The 18,391-nt window shown below is 36.2% G+C and overlaps 2 protein-coding genes across 2 annotated transcripts; one reads left to right on the top strand and one right to left on the bottom strand.

Annotated features, from left to right (window-relative positions):
* Nucleotides 1-1,002: 1,002 nt before the first annotated feature.
* LOC139775178 (uncharacterized) lies at nt 1,003-12,500 on the top strand. Its single transcript, XM_071710981.1, has 16 exons — nt 1,003-1,235; nt 1,679-1,880; nt 1,998-2,112; nt 3,776-4,022; nt 4,106-4,264; nt 4,665-4,749; nt 5,559-5,719; nt 6,046-6,195; nt 7,146-7,334; nt 7,740-7,947; nt 8,232-8,346; nt 10,115-10,361; nt 10,435-10,593; nt 10,775-10,859; nt 11,011-11,171; nt 11,533-12,500. The coding sequence occupies exons 1-16, from the start codon at nt 1,038-1,040 to the stop codon at nt 11,680-11,682; spliced, it is 2,631 nt and encodes an 876-aa protein (XP_071567082.1). The 5' UTR covers nt 1,003-1,037; the 3' UTR covers nt 11,683-12,500.
* A 459-nt stretch (nt 12,501-12,959) lies between these two features.
* On the bottom strand, nt 12,960-17,523 carry LOC139775191 (dynein light chain 2, cytoplasmic). Its single transcript, XM_071711007.1, has 3 exons — nt 17,018-17,523; nt 15,701-15,818; nt 12,960-15,105 (listed from the first exon to the last, which is right to left on the bottom strand). Exons 2-3 carry the CDS (start codon nt 15,806-15,808, stop codon nt 14,944-14,946), a joined length of 270 nt encoding a protein of 89 aa, XP_071567108.1. The 5' UTR covers nt 15,809-15,818; nt 17,018-17,523; the 3' UTR covers nt 12,960-14,943.
* Between the last annotated feature and the right edge of the window lie 868 nt (nt 17,524-18,391).

Genomic DNA, 18,391 nt, shown 5'->3' with positions numbered 1-18,391 from the left:
ATGCCATGACAGCCACTCAATCTTACTCTTAATGAAATAAGAAAAATAAAATTGAAATTTACAACAAAGCTAATGAGTAGTATTGTACTATTCATTTTACTCCTTTCTTTCTTCCTTTTCTTCTTCTCCTAATACTTAAATTCTTTTTATCCTACATTAATTTCCTAAACATTTGAAGACTCTTTTTCAAGATTTTCGACTTTGCCGATCTAAAATCTCAAATAAATGCATAAGCGCTACATACGATATAAAACATTCGATAAAAATATTGATACTATAAAGTGCATATGTAATGGGATATTCATATAGATGCAACATACTTTGGCGATTAAAATATTCATTGGGACAATTGAACAAAGTTCATATACCTTCTTTTGGCAATACCCATCGATCGCATGACGTTTTATTTTCGACCTTTATTGATACCTTTTTATATGTTCGGTTTAATATTTAAGACGTAAAATATTTGATGAACAAATGTAAATACTGCGTCATATCTGTTTTAGACAATTCATAAACTTTCAACTTTACAGTTTATTAACTTTAGACAATCTCAAATTCTCGACCAGCTCGCACGCGACATATCTTTGATATTGCAGGTCTTTGATTTGTAAAATTGATTTGTAAATAGCGATTTTAACGACTCGCTATTTACTTCGAGGTAACATCGAAAGGCAACTTTTTTCAGTTCTTTCATTGAATTTTCAATCTGAGAAAAAATGAAAGTGCGCTATGCACGTGCGGATAGTTCAAAATACTATATCATTTCATGAGTAAGCAGCCACTTAGGACAGCGATAAGGCCCATGGATCTTTTACTTTGTTTTCGCGATGTCAATCACGGCTTACCACCGTCGATCATTATTCATTATGGAAGCAGGAAATTGTGATAAATTAACAAATGGCATTGAAAGGTTGCATAAAGTTCCAGATACTCTGACGTTATTTATCATACATAAACAACATAAGCACTGTATATATAACCGTCGCACATTTGAGAAAATTATTCGACTTCATTCTTTTCGAGTTCATCAGTCTATGCGATCTCATCGAGCGATCATGTTGCTGCCGATGTTCCTCGTCTGGATCCTGGCGTCCGCGAATGCTGAATTGCCTACTAATATAACAATTATAGCAGATAAAATACCGAAACTGAATCCATCAGAACGGATACCAAGTATCCCGGACCTGTTCCTAACATCTATAAAGTTCCCTGAGGATGCACTGCTTAACACGGTGAGTGAAACCTTTGCTTTTTTCATCCAATACAAATTTACGCATCGAACTAAATGCGAATTTAAGAAATAAATGAGCTATAAATTTTTTCTTTGCGTAAACAATCATCTGGAGTGATTTCTACACCTTAGCAAGTTTCAATAAGTACTATAAATATACAGGTCACAAACTTGTCCTATTATGCAGATTAAGTCTCATTGTCAGAACATTCAAATAAAAGATATGGAGATTCTCGATTAGAAAAAACTACGTTTTTCGACGCTGCAATGGGATGTAAAAATCAGTCCAGGTGACTATTCTCGAGTTAAATATTTGTTTGGCAATTAATTGATGTAATGAGAAAAATAATATCTTTTGATTAACACACACTCTCTCTCGCTATATATATTATATATATATAAGTGTATAACCGATTTAGAAAACTATCGTTCTATATTGCACAGATGGAACTGATAAGCAAATACGGATACGACGGTGAGCTGCATAGAGTGACCACTTCCGACGGATATATTTTGGAACTACATCGGATAAAAGGACGAGCTAATTCTACCGATTCAAACGTGCAAAAACCTATTGCATTTGTGATGCACGGCATTTTGTGCGACTCGTCGAGTTGGGCTATTTCCGGCCGTGAGAGAAGTTTAGGTAAAGAAAAAGCATAACTTTAGTGTTAAAGTCGTCAAGTAAGAGGACATATTTCATCGTCTGCATACTGGCCAATATTTTTATCTTTATTATTGTATTCCCATGTTAATATTTTAGCGTTTATTCTGGCGGATGAGGGATACGACGTGTGGCTCGGTAACGCGCGTGGTAATCCATATGCTAATACTCATGTATCTGAGAAAATCTCGATGAAAGAATACTGGAACTTCAGGTGAGAATTGATATTATGTGTGTGTATGTATATATGTCAACAGCGAGACACGAAGAAATAATTATAAAGGCCATTGCACGTAACAAAGATTCAGCCATAATCGTAAGGCCGTAAGAAAATAAACCAATCACAGTCGATTATTCTCCTCGCGCTCGAAGAATAATCGAGTGTGATTAGTCTATTTTCTTATGGCCTTACGATTACGACTAAAACTTTGTTACGTGCAATGGCCTTAACATTCGCGCAGCATAGTTAAAAATAAAATTTAAATCAGCGAGTAATGTGAAATAGTTGCAGCGTAGACATATTAATATCTCTAATCTAATCTATAAGTCAGATAAGAAAAGCTCGAGTTTATATGTTAAACTACACATATGGATCAATTTGATCTTGCTTGTCTCTAATGAAAACGAGTTTCTGTAAAGAATCGATCAAATAAAACGATTGAAAAAGTTTCATAAATTTTCTCACATATAATTTTCTAATGATATCAAAGTATATGTATATGTATGAATTTTTTCACATTTTTTTTATCACTTTAATATGATCAAAATAGTAACAGAATTATTTTGACCGATGTGTATATATGTGGATAACAAATGCAAAAATATGTACGAGTATACAGTACAATGACGATAAGCACGCTGATGTTCATTATTCATCTCCTTAACTTGCATTTGTAGGTACTAATCGTCACGATTTCCAAGAATGTGATAAGTAGAAATGATATAATCATAACAGGTGTTCATAATTACTCATTATGTGACAATATCTAGATTTTAGATAATTGTAGATAATAAATGTGGCAGATTAAGATAGTTTGAATATCTTTTTGTATGTTAAGCCTTGTGTCCACGATGCTAGAACTGCGTCCGAGTTTCGGTTTAAGCCAATGAAACTGCTGCTTTTCTGTAAGAGCTGCAAGTTGATTGGCTTAAACCGAAACTCGGACCGATTTCTAGTATCGTGTACACAAGGCTTTACAACCACTTAACACCCTTTTCGCTTTGTGACCAAATTGGATTTAATTTCTTCTCAATGGTAATGTCAAAGGTCTACAGTTTAAATGACTAATGATTATAAGAATTAAAAAATATATGAAACTATATTTTTCACTTGACTTCAAGCTCTTATCAGAAATTTGATTGAAAGCTCAAGCAAAGAAATAAAGTGCTAAAATAATTTTGTTGCAATACTTAGAATTGTTTCGAAAATTTTCAACAAACTTTATTCACTATTCTGCGCGAACAAATAAATAAGAAAACGATATTTCGAGGGAAATATCATTTTCTTATTTATGTCAGTTTCAAATTCGCATTTATCTTAAAAAAAAAGTGCCGTTTTGTTGTCAACGTATTATCTTGTCGGAAAAAAATTTAATCAATTATCTCCGATTATCCGATTATGACAAACACTCAAAAGACATGTTAAGCAGATTATTTATATAAAAATCTCCATCTTCACGAATAAAAACATTACATAAAAAGCGCATTATATGTAAAAGCATATAACTGCATATATAAGAGATAAGAATTCATAACAGTAATTAAAATTTAGCAAGAATAATGTTTTTTTTCCGTGCTTTAATGTACTTTGCCTTTTCTTTTAGCCGAACGTAAATGCTGTAATTCATGCGAGTGCATACTCCTATTGCATATTGCAGCTGGAACGAAATCGGCACGCGTGATCTTCCAGCGATGATAGATCGTATTGTGGAGACGACTGGCCGCAAAAAAATGTTCTATCTGGCGCACAGTCAGGGTACCACCGCCTTCTTCGTTATGGCGACGGAACGACCACAGTATCAGGAATATATTGAGGAAATGTACGCTATGGCTCCGATCGCTTACTGCGGCAGGATGAAGAGTCCCTTTTTACAGCTGATAGCACAATTCGTCGATAGCATCGACGTACGTGACTCCTGGATTTAAAAAAGAATTGATTTCTCAAAGATTTTCTGTAGTTTTCTGACAGTTTGAATGTACCGTTGCAGTTACTCTTCAATTTAATCGGCTTATACAAATTCAATCCTACCAACGATTTCATAAAAGTAGTTGAACAATTAGTGTGCGCGGAGGACGCTATCACACAACCAATATGTTCGAATGCACTGTTCCTGGTGACTGGATTCGACATTGAACAATTTGATCCGGTACGCGCCTTTAATATCAGCATACTTATAAAAAGCTTATCTTATTTTTCAAGCATATTTTTAAGCGCATCTTATTTCAAATTTAAGCGTTAATTAAATTATATATACTATTAGCAAGCTAATCAAATTTATATCAAATATACACAAAAATATTGTATATCAAATATAAATTAAAAAATGATAATATTTTGTTTTGTCAAATAATACATAGTGATTTTTCTTATAATACTTTCAACTATATCGGTATTATTAAGACTGTGCATTATTTCGCAACGTCGCAACTTTGAGTATTAATTAAGAATTATTAATTTTAATTTAGTACTTATTTGTAACATTATCATGTCAACTTATAATGTCAATCGTTATATATATGTTTATATCGCTATTGTCTCTCTTATAGGCTCTTCTACCGATAATCTTAGGACATGTTCCTGTTGATACAGCCACGATGCAACTCGCTCACTATGCGCAACTCATCAAGTCTGGTAAACGTTCATTCATATCAATATAATAATAAATTCGGCAGATATACACTGGTTGTATTATAGTACCATAAAATTGCTATATGAATATACTTAAGTACTAGGTTAGTGCATATAAAATGGCGGATATTTATTGTAATGTCGGATTATTATTAAAATCGATGAACTGTTTTACAGCTTTTTCGACATCACTTTCATTTTTAGAAATTTTATTTTTTAGAAAATATTTCAATTTTTGAAAATCTGGTAGTCTGTAAACAATCAAATCCGGTAAATAAGGGGGATATAACAACTGCAGTAGCGTTATTCCCCAATTTGAATTTATATAAAAAAAATTACATGAATTTTGTTAGAATTTATAAACTTTAAACAAAACGATCAAAACGCGTTCTTGAAAAAGTTTTATGAGCACAATAACTACAATGATAAGTGTAGCTATAATGATAAAAGCGAAATTATATATATGTATAAGATTATGCTATAAAACTAATATGATTGAACCGATATTTTCAGTTAGCAAAAATCCGATATTTTACTGCACCAAACTAATACAAAAGCATAAGTACTTGACCGATAAAATATCCAATATATTCTGTTAAAAGTGTGACAATATCAGGTATTTTGTCGATCAAACTTTTTACATTAATGTTTTTATCGTTGAATATTTTTATAAACAATTCTTAATTAAATAATTCTTAGCGTACACTACTGCAACACAAGCGATCGAACTCGCTATAGTATAATGCGCAATATCCGTCATACTCAAATCTCTTAAACATTTCCCATAATAACAGCAGCAAATCTGTCAACAGGAAGGCTAATCTTACCGGGGAAATTTAGACAATACGATCACGGAACATTTAGAAATAAAGATTTATACGGCACATCTACTCCACCGAGCTACGATTTGAGCAAGATCAAAGTACCGATCTATTTGTACTACAGTGAAAACGATTGGTTGTCAAATGTCAAGGTTCGTGTTTCTTTATACAAAACGATTATCTCGAGTACCTATGATGTGTCAGGATAATTAGAGTACCTTTTCATTTGACGCTTCTAACGCTGGGAGAGGGTTAAACATCAAAGTGATCTTACGATCCTTGTTGATGCTCAATTGTAATGAGTAAGTTACAATTGAATATAAGTTGAAAAAAATCGAATTTCTTCTATCGTGACGCTGGCACTGAAATGTAGTCAGTGATTATTTGAAACTTAATGTTAGTGTCAAGACTGTCAAGCATCAAATGAAATTGTACGTTAGCGCCAATGTTTGTAATTATATTTTGATTCTTCTCGTAGGATGTGGAAAAGTTGTATAGCGAACTGGGCAATCCCGCCGGTAAAATCTTAATAGCGGATAAGAAATTTAATCACGTGGACTACGTGTGGGCTAAGGATGTGAAAAAGCTCGTGTACGATCAGATAATCAGTCAAATGAAGAAGTCCTCGTAATAAAGTATAATAGCCACACAGTGTCAGGATTGTCTCATTCCGAGATCAACGCTTGTGCTCAATATAATTCGATATACACCGGTTGGAATTATCAATCTCTTGTCAATGTGTTCACGTCCTTATAAAATATTTTGTATACTTGAAATGTGATACGTATATCTTGCATTTTACACTCACCCTTATAAATTCCCATTTTTTCGTATTAAGATATCATTTTTTTTCTCGTTTAACGTTTTAATTTGTGTTTTCCTTGCGTCATCATCTCGCTTATATAATATAATTTAATAATAAATTAAGGAATAAGCTTCTTTGATTTATGAAAATTATAGTCCATAAAATAAATTATCTATAACATCAAAGATCAATTGATAGATTAAAATTAGTAGATTTATAACACTAAGGAATCAATGATTAAACGAATAAAATTGTACGCATATACGAATCAATTGGTGATATAAAAAGAAATGATCTACGAGAGCGGGAGTATCTAAAATCAACTTTCGAATCGAAGATTACAATAGGTTTCCCTATCTACCTGCACTTTATCAGTAGCGATCAATTGCAAACAATTCTTTTCTTTCTTTCAGAGCGTTGTTTCTTTCGATAAAATTCGTATAAACAGATACGCGATGTTGCGAGCAGCTACGCAGCAGCTGCACGCAGAAAATTGTAAAATGCAGTATCAATTTATAGATAAATAATAATCGATTCACTCACAATCAAACATCGATAAGAGCCTTTCTTTCTATACACCTCAATCACAGCTTAATATTATCAAATCAGAAATTATGACGGATGGTAGATAGTACTCGATAAGATCGCATAAAATAGCAAACACATTCCGGTGGTATTTTCAGTAAATAAGCAGCGCCATATAAGTATATATACGCTGCACATTCGGGAAGAAAATCGCGCACAATACAGTTCGAGCCGATCTCCTGCAGTAACGATCTCGTCGCGCGACATCAACGATGCCGATTCTCTTGCTCTTGATCCTGGCATCCGCCAGCGCGATGCCGTATTTCCCGATGGACCTGTTGCCGGATGTTCCGTTGATAGACAAGATACCGATGATCAAGGAACTCGAAGATCCGCAATTTCTGGTAGCCACACAGGCAGATACGTCGCTTAGCATTGTAAGTGCATTTGTCGCGAGAATAAAAGTAAAATAAAAAAAGACAATTACATGCAGGTTAAAACAATTTCCGTCGATCGAGGTGACTTTGCATTTGCCTATACGCCTCATTAATGCAACTACAAATATCTTAACAACTTTATCGATTCAATGAGAAAACTGATATATCGACTAATAAATCTATTTCTGAGATTCCCTTATTAAATTATTTAAGCTTCGTTAACTTTTTATTAAACAATTATAACAAGTACCTTTATATATTATAAATATTATTATTTATAACACGTAAATATAATGAACCAAGTTTCTGACATACGTTTATCATTTTAATCTCTCTCGGCCTTCCTTAGTTTTTTATCAATCCGTCGACCAATCTATCAGTAATGAAAACGTTACCATTGTACAGTTGCAATTAGTGAGCAAGTTCGGTTACAATGGGGAGCTGCACGAGGTACTCACTTCGGACGGTTATATCTTGGAAATGCATCGGATAACAGGACGTACTGTCATGAATTTCAATAACTCGCAAGTGCAAAAACCCGTGGCATTTGTGATGCACGGCCTTCTGTGTAGCTCGGCGTGTTGGGTCGTTCCTGGGCCGGAGAAAAGCTTAGGTAAAGAAAGTGCATTTCCAATAAAACCATTTGATTGTTTGATTCCTGAGCACGAGTACGTTATCGCATAATACACGTGTATGTACACGTGTACGTTTCTTCATATAATTTATAATAGAGCAAAATATGTTCTTTTGAAACAAAGTAAAATCGCGCGCGCGAAGACCTGCACAGATTAAAAATTTTTCTTTTCTCCATCTACGTTCCAGTGTTTGTATTTACCTTAATGAAAATATTGTCAAATATTATCTGCTGTTATATTCCGTTATGTCCTTTTGAAATAGCATTGATTCTGGCGGACGCGGGATACGATGTGTGGCTCGGTAATACACGTGGCAATGCATATGGACGCAAGCACCTGCTCCCGGATATTCGGAGAGAACTTTTCTGGGATTTCAGGTGAGGATAATAGATGTAAATAGCATGGAAGAAAAACAAACGTGTGTGTGTAAATAGCGAAAAATGAAACTATTACCGATTACGGCACTATAATAGCACGCGTTTGAAGATAAAGCTTAGGTCAGCACGAGACGATGGAAGCTTGACGCCAGGAATGTCAAGTATCTTTAATCTTATCTTTAAACATATACGGTCTATTACCGTCGAATGAAGAAATTTAAGTTTAAACGCATGCGGGAGGTAATATTTATCATCTAAGTCTATCATTCGATTAATCGATGATTTATCGAAATAACGCCACGATGATAATGGCACAATTTTAACAATTGTATCCTATCGAGTTGTTCTCAAATTGTATCATTGCCCTCCCAACGACGTTATCACATTTTAAGAAATCCCAATCGTATACTTAGAGCTTCAGGAAAATGAATATTTCCCTGTTTCCCCCCTATGTGGCGATATATAAATCCAATAAATCCAATAAGATCCAATAAATAACTAATCGTACACTGAGAAAAATAGTTTATTAACTTGACTAAATATTTTTAACTGATTATTATTTTTTAAATTAAAATATTGAAGTATTTGAGTAAATTACGTCATGTTAGATTTAATATGTTGTATTAAATTTATGTATTTAATTATTTATGTATTTAATTTAAATACATAAATATTTCAATTAAAAAATTAATAATTGGTTAAAAATATTTAGTCAAGTTAACAACTTTTTTTTCTCAGTGTATGCGACGCAGTGAGAAAGGAGACATGGATCAAAATGATTACAGTATTCACGTAATAGTTTCAAGATAAAATCAATTTGCGCGCGTTATCTTAGCGGGAAAAAAAGTATAATTGTGCTTTCTTAATCACCCATATTTCTTCGATTATCCGATTACGATAAAGATTTTGCTTTCAACATAATAATTAAATAATATCAGAATTAGTATCAAATTTTGCAAACAATAACAATGAAAAAAAAATGCAATAAGAACAACATGCAATGTTTAAATCCATATCAAAATTCGAAATGCATCTGCAACGACATATTTATACAGGTGCAGTAAAAATTGCGATAAAAATATCTATAATATCTTCTTTTATCGGTCAGGCGAGATATTTTATCACTTCTTGATAATGACATTTGGTGTTTTTTTTTCGGATTAAATACTTATTAGATATTTATCGGTCAAATGTAACATATGTTTGCAGCTCAAAAGATATTTGAAATATTAAAAATAAAATAACGTAAATTATATCCATATATTGCGCACTCTAGTTCTAAGAATTAGAAAAAGATAAAAAATAAAAGTTTAAAGTTAATTTGTATTGATAGAAATCGACTTACAATTAGTTTCAACTAAGAGTTCTTTTTTTAACACCTACAGAACGATAACATTGTTCAATGATAAAAATACACACGAACAATTTTAAAGGTTTTCCATAGGCTTTTAGAAGCTGGAATACAAATCTCGTTTGCTAAATTGCACTATTATTATGTCACAATTTTGAGAAATTTGTGATTAAAGTTCCAAAAAGTGCTATTTTTTGACATGTTGTAACTACGATATGCAATGTGTTCGACAAATTTTTTGCAATAAAAACTAAGTATGTAATTAGAACTTTTAGCCCTTACACACACCTACACGCGCGCGTGCGCACCATCTTTAGATAATTTTTTCATCTCTACCTGATACATATACAAAAGAGAGTTATTTATTTCAGATTAAGGATTGACGAATAATTCATAAAAATCGTCCCTTTTTTGCAGTTGGCACGAGATTGGCATGTACGATCTTCCAGCGATGATAGACTACATTGTGAAGATAACTGGCCGGCAAAAAATGTTCTATCTGGGGCATAGTCAAGGTACCACCTCCTTCTTCGTCATGTCTTCGGAACGGCCCGAATATCAGGACAAGATCCAGGCGATGTTCGCGTTGGCACCGGTCGCTTATTGCGCCAGGATGAATAATCCCATTATGCAATTTATAGCAAGATTCAGTGGTCCTTTAGATGTACGTAAGTCTAATCTCGATAAGAAAATAATAATCGCGATCGTCTTTTTGGACTTTAATGGCCTCGTTGCAGGAACTGATGAAATTAATCGGCATGTATGATTTCGAGCCTACTAGCGAAGCCGTCAAAATATTCGCAAGAATCGTATGCGCGGAGGACGCTGTCACGCAACCCTTGTGCTCAAATATACTTTTCTTGTTCGGCGGATTCAACAAAGACCAATTAAATACTGTACGATATTGTCTTTAACATACTTATAGTTAGCTTGTAAAATGAGATGATTATTCGCCAAATAGTAAGCTGGTTTATTATAGCACTCTTTGTGCTGTTAGTTATCAAATAATCTGAATTAATGTCAATTCATTATTAATTCGATATATATTTATTCATGATGTTGCTGTCACCTTTGCAGACTCTTCTACCATTAATCCTGGAACATGTTCCAGCTGGCTCATCGACAAAACAATTTATGCATTACGCACAACTCATCAAGACCGGTAAACCTTCATTTCTATTAATATACCTCATATTATATTTGCATAAAATTGGCGAAATATCCTATGCGTTCCATAAACATTTTTAAAAATTTTGTAAAATAATATATATATATATATATATAATTTTTATAAATTACGAATCTGTTCTCAGGGTTTTTGATTACACGGGGGAAATTCAGACAATACGACTACTCGTGGGCCGGGAATTTGATGAAATACGGCACGTTCAGTCCTCCGGAATATAATTTGAGAAAGATCAAAGTGCCAGTTTCATTACATTACAGCACCAACGATTGGTTGGCGAATGTCAAAGTTCGTATACCTTCTTATACGTAATATTTTATTCGACTTTAGATATTTGCGATATATTTGCCAGGATATTTTTTTCACGCGCACATAAGCTTTCGTATTATTATTATTATTATCGTATTATTTTTTGAATAAATATCCTGAAAATAATCGAGATGCTAAAGTCAAATGCCATATACGATATTGTTTCAATTGTACCAATAGGCCTGTTATTTTCAGCTGAACTTCTTACACGGTTCATCTTTTCTCTTTTTCTCTCCAACATGAAAAGAAAAAGAGGAAAGATGAACCGTGCAGAAGTTCAGATGAAAAGAACAGGCCTATAGATTACATTGCACTTACACCGTGTCTTTATCATCCGCAGGATGTCCACCAATTATACAAGGATCTTGGCAATCCGATTGGAAAATTCCGCGTGCCGCATGAGAAATTCAGTCATCTCGATTTCATGTGGGCTAAAGACGCCAAAGATCTTTTGTTTGATAAGATATTAAGTCTGATGACGAATTTCTAAGATTGATCTACTAAAGTTCATTGAACTTTTAAAGCTTTTTGTAGAGATGAAAAATTGTACGAAAAGTCAATTTCTATTTATCGGAGAAATTTTAAGATAATTATCTTAGAATCAATACTTGCGTTTGACACAACTATTGACTTAAATTATCAATCTATTAGAAAGGACCTTATTTAATCACGAATTTCTTGGTAATCCTCGAAATATTGTTTGCGCTCTAATAAAATAAGAAATTCGTAATAACGGACTTAGGAATGAATGGGATATTAATAATTTTTCCACTCGCACTGCACTGGAAAAATTTCTTTAAATTAGTGATAATTAACATTGTAATTAATTATAAATCTATAGATTCAACTATAGACATAGTGATTATAAATAAGTCGTATTTCAATACTTATCGATATATCGTCAATATATATATATATATATATATATATATATAATTAGGAACTTTAATGATTATATATATATATATATTATATATCATTGAAGTTCCTAATTGTCAAGGATAATGTGGACAACAAGATGAAGATATCTTATATCTTTTGGAAGATATAAAATTCCTGTAATATAGCGAAAATTGTTTTAATTTGTAAGTAACTTTAAAAGACTGAAAGATACATGTAAATATGTATTAAAATTAGTAATTTTAAATAAAATTATGATGTATTGTTAGTTTTTCCTCAGATGTACATAGTGGATTCTGTAACGTTAAAGATCGAATATAATGTAGCGATAAACTGAATATCAATAAATGTAACAACGACAATGTTGTCAATCTTAATATCGTAAATAAAGTGAAGGAATTAAAAGAATCATTCTCTTATTTTTAGGGGATTCTGAAAGAAAGCACAGATATCGCTTTTACACACGTATACGTACATTTCACATATATAGATACGGACGTGTGCATGGCGTTGCAGAAGCACAGATATTTATAGTCGTTAGGGGCGGAAATGAGATATATCTAATGAAGTTACGCAAATTATGCAAAACATAACAGGTAGTCATCCAGTCGGCCACTCCGCATTATAATTCACAAGGTTGAATTTTATCGAGAACACATTATTGATGTTCCTGGCAATATCGCGTGCGTAGGCTGCAAAGCGCGCGCGTGTTACGACCGCAATTCGTTTTTTTCCCCTCTCTGGTATTTCAGCATTGTAATTTTAGGGAAAACTCGACCTTGTGCCGTTCGATACCGTTCTCTTATGTAGGAGAACTTCGCTCCCCATTTTATACATAGCGCCTCGCTGAAAAGAAAGGTACATAGATTCGTGGGTGGAACTGATTTTTATTGTTAAGAGACAATAATATTTATCTGCTTTTACCGCATCTTCTGCATGTAGACTCGATCGTGAAATCGGCGGAGGTGCGACAGAGCGATTCTTGTCCTCGAAAGTTCGATTTCAAGAAAAAAACCAAAGTGATTTTGTCATGCCCACATTTATTTTTCACTTGTTAACCCGTGTCTCTCGGGAAAAATAGTTCGTATTTTACTTGCGACGTTTCGAAAAAGCACGTTCCGGAAGTGGCTCTTGACGTTTTGGCAAATAAAGTGAATGTAACAACCACCGCCTGACAGCGTAACAGGTTCTTCACTTAACGTGTATACAAAGTACAATTGGCTTTTACCACCGGTGATTAAATTCGAACCCATTAGCGATGTATTTCCTAAACCGATCTCATGTAGCAAGTACGGCGAAAGCATAACGTACATCATATAACACCGTAAAGGTACAGCTCATTCTGTGTCACTAATAATATATGCAATATTTATGAGTCAATAAACCTGCTGGAATATATGTACAATAAATAAATAAAAGAAAATTAACGTGATAACATGTCGAATATTTTCAGATGTTCTCAAAAGTCTTGATCTTCAGAATACGACTCGGTATCTTTTATCGTGATTTTTACTTTCGAACACTCTGCTACATATTCGCTGCTTATAAAAGTGGTATTGCAAACTTCTATTTAAAAAAAAAAGAAGATTATGCACGATAGTTTGATATTATTTAATAGTCAGTCTAAAATTTGAACAATGTAGCAACGTTTACGATAATTAAATACTGCATGAAAAATTGTTTGAAGATTGCACTCTATGTATAAATAATATATCATATATGTATAATCTATATTATTTTTATATATATATATATATGTATATATATATATATATATTTATCTATTTATATAAGTATCGTAATATGGAGTGTTGAATATTACATAAAAGAATTTAATATGGGCAGAAGATGATATTTTCCTTTCCGGAAATGAATATTCTCCTAAGTATACATCGCCACGAGATAAAATGTCTCTTTCCCCCCTTTTTTACGTTATATACTCTGTGCACAATATAAAAATTGTGAAGGTAGCAATGAACGAGTCAGATATTTGTTATTCAATAGCATGTTAGTTTTATATCCGATCGAAATAAAGTTTATATAGAGTACGTGTACGATGATAATCGCACGTCGAAAGAGAGATTGAGCTCGTTTTTTTCCTTTTCCGTTCAATCATTCTGAGAATTCTTAATCTAACAAAAACAAAAAATGTCAGTCGCAGTTGCATGGCAAATACAGAATCAAGTTGATCAGTATGCGGTACGTAAGAAACTACGATGGTTACCAATTAATATAAAATAACAATTGCAGGGGCAATCAATCTCGTTCGGGCTTACATTCATTATTGGCGATTATTTAACGGATACCATGTACTTCCAGCAAGCGAGGTACGCTTGACGCGAACCCACTCAACGCGAAATATGTATTACACTTAGAGTGTCGCTCGAACACTATACGTTAAACAATTACGCTAAAATTTACTTAGTTAAAATCGCCAGTATTGAACTTAACCGTATTTTGCGCATTTACCTAATAATATAAAACAAGAACACAACAAACTTCTTGGCATACAATATACATTTTAACATGTAAGGTTGTATGTCATTCTTTTCTTTTTTTCCCCCCCAGTTTATCTGCCTAATCCTTCGACCGTGTGTCTTCTTAGAATTTCTCTTTCGGAGTATCCTTCCACTTATATAACGACATATATCAAGAAACATTGATATTTCTCTTCACTTGCTTATCGGGATCATACGTTGCTTTTTTAAAATAAATTTTCCAATGTGTACATAATGAGTAATGAAGTCTCTTTTACACATGGCGATGATTTTAAATGTATGTATTTTGCATAGTGAGCAAAGGAGGAAGAGAGGAAGGAAAAAAGATGTTCGGGAGGATAGCAAAAACAAGTTTATCCGCTTTTAAAGAGGAGAATGGCTACCTGACCAAGGTAGAAATAGATAAAATGTCTTGTTTCGTGCGTCACATAGCTACCGAAATTACGTCCTACAATACAATGCCACGTTGGGTTGTACTTTTTATCGAACTCTTTCTTGATAAACGCTGCAATGTCCTGAAAGCCAAAACCAATGGATATTAATGGTAGAATCAATAGCGATTATTGATTTAACAATCTCATCCTGTACAACTTGACACAACAAATAGCAGATTTTTCCGACAAACAGAATCTACCTTCAGTATATAATAATTTCGATAACGGCGTTTAAATTTTAAATTCAAAAGTTTAAATTTTAAATTCAATTCTCCCAGGTCCATTACATTAATAAGACATGAATAAATCATGTGTTCCGTGTCACGTGATTCAAAATATCAATTTACCTATTGAATTCTTTAGTTTCTCTACAATTACGAGATCTTTATGTACTCTTTTTATTCTACTCTTAGCAAAAGTTGCTAAAGGCTTAATACGAGGATATTGATGAATTACCGAATTCTAGTTTTATTACAAATTAATTAAATCCATGCCTATAAAACGCGTCAAGATCTTTTGATTGAATAAAAAATAAAACTGAATCTATTGGCAAATATATCTACTCCAAGTTCAAAAGTCTTCCGGTTTTTTTTTGTTGCAATCTGTGTGCACAATGTTCACGGTGCGTTATCTACTACGTCTGTCAACATTTGATCAGAGTGTGAGGAGCATATACCTTTTCAATGTTATATTTTTCGAGAGCTTGAGTGGCACAATCGACAGCGTCTTGCTGCATTTCCTCCGACATGTCAGCATTCTTGATTACTGCTTTTCGGTCCGACATCTTGCTCGTTCTGAAACAGAGATATAGCATTGTCATACCATGGCGCTATTATCATACAATGAGACACATCCTTGTAACGCAAACCCTGCATGCGAGAGACCCCGGAGCATGGAGTTTTGAGTAAGAGCGCAAATAAAACAAATCATATCCATGGACATACTGCGTGGAAAGCAGCGTAAACGCGAAGGAGTACAAGTTCAAACGGAGTTCCGTGACACAATTGCGGAGCAAACGCGGTTCACCGCTGCTTTAAATTCACGCCACTTTCAAAATAAACGATTTATTTATAAGCGACATTATCGGCGTTTGGTGCGCGCTCGTTAAATGCCACGAGGGTGAAATAACGCGTGAATCGGCGACCGCTGTTCGACAACCCTCCCCCACCCCATGCGTATGTTGGGAGGCTCAACCTGCTCGGCCGCGGGAACCGCACGACTTTGACAGTAGCGTACAGGTCCAACGCCGGCATGACAATACGGCGGCGAGCGTCGGGGTCGGACACGGTATAGCGTAACGCTCGCCCTCTCGGATAGGACAAGGATGGAGAGATAGAGGAAGAAGGGAAAAATAGATAGCGCAGGCGGAGAAAGAGAGAGAGAGAGAATTCTGTCGCTCACGCGAATATCGGTGCGATGCACAAATTAGAGAATGGAGGCGAGCGAGGGAGGAAAAGGGGAGAGGGAGGGGAGGGGAGGGGGAGAGAGAGAGACGAGGATAGAGATACCGATAAGAGCGAGAGCGCTTAGAGGGGGAGGAGAGAAGGGAGCAGAACGGCGAGGGGGAGGAGAGGGAAGCGCGAAAGGCGCGGGAGGACAGTGTTTTGTCGATACGAGGACAATAAAGAAATGGCAATTCGGCCGGCACGCGAGGCGCACGGCGACCCGCGAAAGTGGGTCGCCGCGGTCCTGGCGCCGACGTCGGCGTCGGCGTCGCCGTCAGGGCGCCCCGTCCTGCCGCCTCGGAGGAGGAGAACCTCCTCGCGTTTGACATAAGAAAACGCGCGCGCGACCGGATGGATTCCGGTCTCGCCGAGTTCGGTTCTACGTTCGCGGGGCAGGAGGGGAAAGAGGACGGGCATGCATCTTCGATACATCGGCGATGCTCCTGTTCTCTCTCTCTCTCTCTCTCTCTCTCTCTTTCTCTCCTTTGCTCCTCTTTCCTCGTCTTTATCTCGCACGCATGACGCGCGTCGTACGTTTTTCTCTCTACCTTTACTCGTTGACACCGTCTCCAGCGGATGATCACACACGGTACAACAGGCTCGCCTTCCTCTCCGATCCGGGGTGTGCGTGTGTACGTGTGCGTGCGTGCGTGCGCGTGTGTGGCCGTACGCGAGGTCCGGCGAACGCCGTTTATTTTAAGCGCGCGCGGGCGCGATATTTTCTCGATACCACGACAACGGAGCGAACGCGAGGGTGAGGGTGAGGGTGAGGGTGAGGGTGACGGCGACGGCGACGGCGACGGCGACGGTGACGGCCGGGGATTTCGGCGCGACGGCGAACGATCCTGCGAACGGGCCGATTGACGGTGATCGGGATCGTTTCCTGGACGCTGCCACTGCCTCGGGAACACTCGGGAAAATTTTGGGCTCGCTGGCTTCACGGGGGCCGAAAGAGAGGAACCGACAACTTCACGACAACTTCTCGACAACCATCGACAACTACGGGCTCGGGACTGAGAGCACGGCCAGTCGCCAGTCGTCGCCGCGCGATGCCGGCTCGCGATTGGTCCGCCGGCAGGGTCTTCTATCAGGGTCTTCTATCGGACCGGCGTGCACCGCGCGAGGCGACGCGCGAGAAACAAACGCGCGCCCCTCGAGAAATCGGACGGATTCACCCGATTCACCGGCGCAGTCGCGGGTCGCGGCATTCGCGGCAGCGCCGCCCGCCGCCGGCGGCCGGCCAGCGCCGGCGGCGGGCAGTTTGTTTTCATCTCCAGGGCCGCGATTCTGTAACTAATGTAAAAAGCGGGAAACACAGACTTTTGCATAACGCATAATGCATAAGCATAAGAAAATTGATTGGTCTATTTCCTTATGCACATGTATATGGACCAATCAATTTTCTTATGCTTACGCATTATGCGTTGCGCAGAAGTGTGTGCTCCCCGCTTAAGGGCCAAAGCACATAACATATAACATGGCGTAGCGATATACGACGGTCGTAGTCCCCGACCTGACAGATCAGGATACGCCAAAGCTTGTGCGTTACTTACGTCCACGACTACGACTGTCATATGTGCTTTGGTCCTAACTCGTTATATGCAGTATCGTTATCATTATATTGTCGTTGCCCAGTTTTTTTGCCATAAATAGTATACCTGCGCAACCCAACATAACGATAACGATATTGCATAATGAGTTATAAGAAACGCGCCCCTGGCGACCGGCTCGCTTTAAGCCCGTTATTTCGAACGATCCGTAATTTGTATTTGGACCTCGGAACAAAATTCCATCCGTGAATTTATTATGCCGCCCCGTACTCTTTGACACACATTTTAACGTATTCTATTATATTCTATTACATTTTTTCATATTCTCTCATATTCTATATTTCTTATTTGTGTGCTATTAAAAAAGAACAT

This window comes from Temnothorax nylanderi, unplaced genomic scaffold, assembly GCF_030848795.1.
Source record: "Temnothorax nylanderi isolate EJ_2023f unplaced genomic scaffold, tnyl_v1.0 TNYL_tig0094_pilon, whole genome shotgun sequence".
In the NCBI taxonomy this organism is placed as follows: domain Eukaryota; kingdom Metazoa; phylum Arthropoda; class Insecta; order Hymenoptera; family Formicidae; genus Temnothorax; species Temnothorax nylanderi.
Note: the sequence above shows the minus strand (reverse complement) of the source record. Positions and strands in the feature narration are given on the sequence as shown.